Source organism: Clupea harengus, chromosome 1, assembly GCF_900700415.2.
Source record: "Clupea harengus chromosome 1, Ch_v2.0.2, whole genome shotgun sequence".
NCBI lineage: Eukaryota > Metazoa > Chordata > Actinopteri > Clupeiformes > Clupeidae > Clupea > Clupea harengus.
The window spans coordinates 5,333,210-5,340,709 of record NC_045152.1 but is presented as its reverse complement, the minus strand read 5'-3'; the positions used below and the strand labels follow the sequence as shown (position 1 = coordinate 5,340,709).

General features: G+C 41.5%; 1 protein-coding gene across 1 annotated transcript in view; it reads left to right on the top strand.

Moving 5' to 3' along the window:
* The first annotated feature begins 1,082 nt into the window (after positions 1-1,082).
* The window catches only part of ppl (periplakin), a 16,313-nt gene continuing 9,895 nt past the window's right edge, over positions 1,083-7,500 (top strand). Inside the window, exons 1-6 of the mRNA XM_031565375.2 lie at positions 1,083-1,345; positions 5,141-5,243; positions 6,110-6,264; positions 6,627-6,747; positions 6,949-7,074; positions 7,262-7,303. Of these exons, the coding sequence (XP_031421235.1) occupies positions 1,296-1,345; positions 5,141-5,243; positions 6,110-6,264; positions 6,627-6,747; positions 6,949-7,074; positions 7,262-7,303 (597 nt within the window). The 5' untranslated portion in view covers positions 1,083-1,295. The remainder of the gene's footprint in view (positions 1,346-5,140; positions 5,244-6,109; positions 6,265-6,626; positions 6,748-6,948; positions 7,075-7,261; positions 7,304-7,500) is intronic.

Here is a 7,500-nt window from a genome sequence, read left to right as displayed (position 1 = left end):
CACAAGCCCCTATGACTCATTTTTCTGGCCCTGTAACAATGGGCCTGTCCTGTGGCTTTCCCCTCTGGTGATAGGAGCGTTCCCTTTTAAAATGTCCTCAGCTGTCTCTGGTCTTGCTGCTTTAGACCCAACAAAACAAGCACTGTCACACTGCCCGTAGTTTCTGTCTAACAGAATTAGGCGACACTAATAATTACTTTTGTTTAACCAATCATCATAGCATTGTAATCAGTTCTCATATAAAGGATCCTTTGAAAAACATATTATTACACATATTATTAAATGTTTAGTGTATTTTAGTGGGCCTGTCTACTGTTACAGCTCAATGCAATGCCTCTGACAGGTTGAACTTGCTTTACTAGAGCAGGTCTTTAAGCAGCCACACCCTTCACAATAGGTGAGCACTCACGCCGTTGTCATACACGAGGAAGATTCACCACTGCTGGGACACATTCCTTTATTGGCCATTCAACAATCTCCATGACAACGCACCTGTCCTCATATGGCAACCTGTGCTGTACCACTAGTCCTGTGCCAGATGTGTTCTCTGGCTGTGAGTACTGGACTTAGTTGAAGGGAGTGATTTGATGGGTCATAATCTGAACTGCAATTTTGATAATGTGTCATTGGGCCAAAGTAACATTTGATGGTGATGGTACTAGTGTGAAGACCAGCATAAAAAGTGATTTCCACAAAACGCAGTCTGTCAGAACATGACTATTTTGTGTACAGGTCTATCAACACCTGTGAACACCTGAGAAATAAAATGCTAAGCATCATTGTAGTGCATGTAATGAATTTCACTATATAAATGTGCAGGTATGTGTCTGTACTACCCACACCTTATTTAAATATTGAAATGACATACATAGTACTGAATCATAGTATGAAATTGGAACTTTATTCGTTTTTGCTGGAAATTAACACTGTTATTGGCCTCACATGACACATTAACATGAGTATGCGTGTTAAATGACCTTCGTACTGTTAGTGCAACATATCCAAACAAGACCGGACCCACGCCCATTGAGTGACAGGTTTGTACCATCTGAAGGGGAGGATTCCACGTACTGTTGAGACGGAGTACAACCGTATCCAATGAGTCGCGTGTGAAAGGAAGTGTCACTGGGGAGGTGTCACTTGGAGGACTGACGCCACACGTACTTGAAACATACCTGTTCTAAGCGTAGTGTTGGTTCGCCACAGAGCTGGAGTCAAAGCAACGTCGTGCATCAGGATAACCAGATAGTTCTCAGCTGAAGCAGGTGTTGGAGAAGCCGTGACTTTGAATCAAAATGTTTAAGAAAAAGACCAGTAAAAACAGCGCGACCATTACGCAGAAAAGGTGAGTGTCGAATCCATAAAAAGTTAATTTAAACTTTCTTTCAAGTAGGCAACGGAGATAAGTGTTTAACAGATGACAACAGTACCATTACACAAAACCAGGGGAGTAGATGAAAGTGGAGAAACTTTTCTGAACCTCTTTAAATAGTTGAACGATTGTAAAAAGTTCTGTGCTTGTTTTGGTGATATTGAGTTCAAGAGCATGGAACTCTAATCGTCTCTGTTCTGTCCTGTCTCTGTACGTTCGTTTCATCGGTCTCTGCCATTCGTTTTTGGAAATGCCTCAAGATATGTTTATAAGATGCATGTTTAACCAGCTTGAAGTACACATTTCCGGCACGACTTTTTTAAAATCATAAAATACTTAATATCCTTCATGTGTATGTTCTGTTGTAGGTTGTACCAAGGGTGTGGTGAGTAATGAACTGTCACAGGCTAGATGACTTTGGCTGTTATGTTGTGACTTCGCAGTTAACCTACAGAGTTAGAAACACTTACAATTTTAGAGGTTTTCAGGGGGGGAAGTTTGATATGACTTAATAAATCTCGGATCAGGGGCATTCGTCATTTCTGACCATTCAAGTCTTGAAGTATACTGAATATTTAAAGATTTAACAGGACCTGTAATGTTTGCACTAGGTGTTATACTTTAATTTCTTTATACCTCTCAACACCGGAGAGATAACCTGGCTTTCTAGATCAGGCTATATTTAGAAAAGGTACATGACATCAATGCTTTTAACTCTTTGAGAAATGATGCCCAATACCCTTCAGGTACTAACTGTGTAAATGCCTTCAATGCCTGTAGAATGCCTTAAAGTTGAAAGGCAACAGGCTGGTTTTGCAAGGTAGGATTGAACCTGAAATATTCATTGACATTCAAAAGTACAACCTTTGTCTAAAATGTAAAAACAAAGAGGCCTTTAAATCATTCAATCAATCAGGCAACCGAGTCTCTCTTTTCCCACAAGCCAGAACTTGGCCAGGTGCTAGTTTGATTTTGGTCTGACAGGTTCTCATGACTGGGCGATTGCTTAATAGCTGGCATCTCATGTAAAAGGTTGTCTGACTGGAGTTGGGTGGGGGGGTGGGTGGGGGCACCACGGAATCTTAACAATGTGGACCAACCCCACCCTCACCATTGTGTGTCCTCACACGTGGCTTTTGTTTGTATTCGTGAGCATAAAGCATAAAAAACCCACATAAACGCAGTAAATGAAAACATTTGTCCATCTTGGGTTCCAGTGTAGGTGTCAAGGCATCCGTGTTTCAACCAGCGTAACGGGCAGAGCAGTGGCTAAGAAAAACGCTTTGCCCCCCGAGCACCACTCATTTCATGTATTAATGTAATTCATTTGTAAAGTAATTAAAATACAAATGTAAGCAATTGCTTTCATTAACACACCCGTATGATTTAAATTCATGCAGATGTTTGAGTTCAGTGTCTTGACGCAGAACGAATGACCCAGTAGTGTTAGAGAGAGCCTCGCCACTGTAATGATTTTACCATTATCTCATGTGGCCTCAGGTAGCCCAATGGCAGGCCTTCTGTGTTCCAGTGTTACAGCATATAGTTGAGAGTAGTCTCGTATCTATGAGGTTCTGTTTAAGTGTTACAGCATATAGCTGAGAGTAGTCTCTTATCTATGAGAGCACTCTCCCCCTCAAGCAAAGCATCTCTTGTGTGAAGGAGATTAGACAAACTTTGGACCTCTGTTTCCCTATAGAAATAGTGTTGTACACTGATCAGCTATCTATGAGGTCAAACACAGCATACCTTTAGGTGACTAATTGGAATGCTGGTAACGCCAGTTGTCTTCGTTCTGAGGTGTAGCCCTTTTCAGTTTAGAGTTTCTGTTTGCTCCTTCCCCTGTGTTGCTTTTCTGCGTTTTCCTCCAGTCTGGTTAGTATTACTGTAATATGTGTTTGGGATCTGGTGAAATTATATCATTGGAAACAGCTGTGAAAGGGGAAGGGTCCCACGCCTCGTACATATTTCTGCATTTAGGTCATCCACAACACACCAAACTGCCTGTGGTCAATGAGAGTGCTTGATGTACTCTTTTGAAGAGCAAATCATTAAAAGTGTTTGGCCTTTCTGACCTAAGAATAAATAGCCTTGACTTCAGTTTGTGACTACTGTGTAGACCGTGTTTTGGTCATCACAGTTTCTAGGAGCATGCAGATTTAAAAAGTAGTTAGTGTCTTGTTAAATCCCCTCTCTTACAGGTTAAAATTACATCATTATGCTTAGGGAGTGATAGGTGCGATCAGGGGACCAGCTTATATAAGTGGTTTGGTTTTAATACTATTTTAGGGTACAATAAGGTTATTAATGTAGGTAATTTTTTTATTTCATAGTAATTGTTTCTTATTTACATTCACACAGTGTTACTCTTAAACTTCTTTGTATTGACAGTGCTTTCTCTGTGCTGTCCGTGGTATTTGAAAAGCCATATCACCCTCTCTAAACCTTTCAAGTTTACTTAATGAGGCGGACTTGATATTAAAACCAACACTGCACTGCTTATGTAATTGTAGCAGAAAACCTGCCCAACCTGTTTGGAACCAACACTGAGAACTCTCTGCCCGCTCAGATTGTACTGGCAGTACCCTGCACAGTCTCAATGTTGCCCAAGGACCACATCTTTGGCTCTTGTTTTGCTCTTTACTCGAACCATGTGGACCGAGAGTAGTACTGAATCGGGTGCGGTGTACTCTAGCAGCTCACTGCGCTGATGTTCTCCCACGTAAGTCGAAGCAGGACCACTCTGGTGGGAAAGAAGCGAAAGCAACAGAGAGGCGGTGACTCACAGGTGCGAGTGTGTGCCAACGCAATCTTGTAGTATTGTTCTGGCGGACATAAAGAGCCACTTGAGATGTTCACCGGGGTGTGGTGCATGTTGGCTCTTGTTTGCAATACTGTCTAAACACAGAATTACACCACATCTGATACATATCCAAATCAATGTGTGTGTGTGTGTGTGGGGGGGGGTAGGTCAATTTTGCATATAAGACACTAGTGCAATATCTCAACACAATATGGTTGTCATCTGGTTGGGTTTGGTAAGTAATTCACTGCCCTGTGTGCGGACTCGCAGGCTGGTGCTTATGGCATAGTTGACTGCACAAAGCAAAACAGTGGGTTTGATGGGTTGGAATGAGAGCAGGTGTTGTAGTGGTGCACGATGTCTTTTTCTTCTTGCAATATCCATGAAATCTTAGCAATTGTGAAATATTTTGATTAGATCTTGAAAATAAATATATTTCAGCGTTCCTCTGTATGTATGTGTGAACAAGGACCGTATTCTCCAGTACGTCTCATCTCTCGTAATAAATATTTTACAGTAATGCGGATACTGTAGCCATAGAAATTACAACCAAGATTCCAGACAACCGCAGCACTGTAGCTATGTGACATGCAAATCCCATGCAAGACTTTTCACGCTTATGCATAAATTATCACTGAAGTGTAGTCGCAGTCCATCTGTCTGCAGATGGATTGCCCTCCATCTCTAGACTGACAAGGACGAGGTATTAATAGCTTTGAGGTGGCATTTTACCCTCATTTGAACAGTGCAACACTGTGTTTGTGTCTGATTTTATTATCAGTTATGATTTTAGAACCACATTGCTAAATGTTCACATGCTTAATGCTTAAAATGTGAATGTATTGATTGCAGAATTTCTTTTTTCTCCCAGTTGTTCCAAACAAAGCTACATTTTACTCTATGTTTTGAATTGTGTCTTATGAAATAAGTGTATAGATTTGATAATAAACTGATGTTCCCTACAGCAAAGCAGCGGCCAGTGATTTGACGGCGCTGATTGAGAAACTGCAGAAGAGCGCAGACAAAGTGGAGAAGAACATTCTGGAAACAGAGCAGAACCTTAACCGGGTAAGCATGCTTATATATATACTGTATATATAAAATAAAAGTTGTACTATGCTCTGTATACACATAGTTAGGGTAGTGTTTAAACTGATCCTGCACGGTAGCAATTTGCCCATGAAGTATTGCACAAACCCTGTATTTTTAGAGGTGAGTTGGGAACAAATTAGAACAGTGTAAACATATAGTAATCGCACTGCAAACTCCCCCTGTGTGTTTCTTTGCGGCGTCCATGCAGTGTTGGGACATGCCTGTCTGAGCCGCAGGCTTTTTTATACCTCTGAGGATACTTTTCAAAGGAAGTCACTGTTTGAAGGAAGCAGGTTGCTGGAACATGTTTTGATGGCGCGAAATCTCAATGTGTGCAGATTTCCTTTCACTACTCTTTGTTTTCTTGAAACCCTGCGCCCAAAAGACCTTGAATGGAAAGGGTGCAATCATCACGTTCTACTACGACCTACTTGACTTACTCCATGACATTGTACTCCAGGGAAATGCTGCGTGTACCTTAACTAAAAGAGTCAATTTACCTCAGAGTAATGAATGAAATATTTAGGACATTTTCATATTAAATATTATATTAAATAAATATTAAATAAAATATTATAATCACTTAATTGTCCTCAATGCAAGAGTTGTTGTTACACTGAATATCCACGGTCCTTTGAGACATTGTAGGTTTGTGGATTTTTGTGTGCCACCTGTATAAAGACAGGTGTGTGTTTGCAACAGCAGAAAAGTAAAAATGGAAAAACTGAAGAAAAAAAAACATATTTCAAAACACCTGTGTCGGTATGTTGATTTAGATAGATGCCCCTGCTGCACAACAACGGTAGCGTGTAAAATAAACCTGATCTTTAACCTTTCTTTAGGATGTGGGCAAAATTAACGAGGGTAAGCAGCCGCTCTACCAGGAGGACACCAACAAGCGCATTCTGAACTCGCTGGAGCTGCTGAAGGCTTTGGATGAGGATGCAGCTGCCACTAAACGCCTTCATCACCCCCAGGCTGAGATGATCGAACAGGAGTGAGTGCTCTGCATACTTCGAGCTGTGCCAGCAGTAACCTGGCCCGTACCTGAAAACATGTTAATACAAGAAGGGCGAAAAGGACTGGTACACCATCACTGTGTCAGCCAGTTAAACCAGCAACAAGGGAAAATCAAGTTCAAGATCATACATTAGAACATACATTAGATCATACATTAGAACATAGGGGAAATTGTGATTGAATTTCTCATATACAGACACAGAGTTGATGGCAGTTAGAGTGTCACCCTCTCACCACTAGTTTGTAAACTGTGGCTTTAATCAAATGAAGCGCAGTAGGTTGACAACAGTAGGTTACTGTTACTGTCTTCTCTAATGTTGTTGTGTGTTTTGGAAACAGCATGAACCAGCTCCGTGACCGCGTCGAGAGACTGAGGGAAGACCACGACAAGATCTACCACCAGACGCGGGGAGAGGGCATGCCCACGGTCAACTGGGGCAAGATTGTGGATGAGAAACTGGTAAGTGACCCTAAAAAAACACCACATTAACGTCACAGGAGCACAGCTCTTTCAAACATGACCTTTGACCTTTTTTCAGGATTTGCATCAACAAGCCACAACATACACAAACATTTATTAATGTAACATGCAGCTCTCTGTTTTGAATTGCATAAGTAATTCTGGATCACTGAGATGTTATGCTGTCTTGTGGTCTCACAGGGGAACCTTAACAACAAAGGATTCGGACAGGACTTGCCCACCATCGAAAACGATGTGGAGGAGCACAACATCTTCCAAAGTGAGGTTGAAGCCTTGGCACCTTACATCACTCAGGGTGACGATAAGGTAAGCCAACTCTACAAGACCAACAGCTTTTGACAGCTCTCATGGATGCCCTCGTGTTGACACCTCACAGCTCTGAACATATCATTGTATTGCAGTGAACAGTGTGTCCCACCGAACGTAACATGTGGTTTGGGTCTTTATGCTCTGAAAGATCACTGATATTCTCTTTTTACCATTTACATAACAGGATTACGTGGGAGGGCTCCAGCTGAAATACAATAAACTCCTGGTAAGAAAACTCAGATCCCCCTCTGCTTATGTGCTTCTTCTGTAGCATCTAGCATGGCAATAGTGCAGCAATCCCTATAGTCACTATGGATTTACATTTACGTGTGACATCGCGTAGCAGGTGGCTTTATGTGAAGCAAAATCATATGAAATCAATGCATATTGTAGCAGGCTATGTTATATGATGGGAAATCCCGT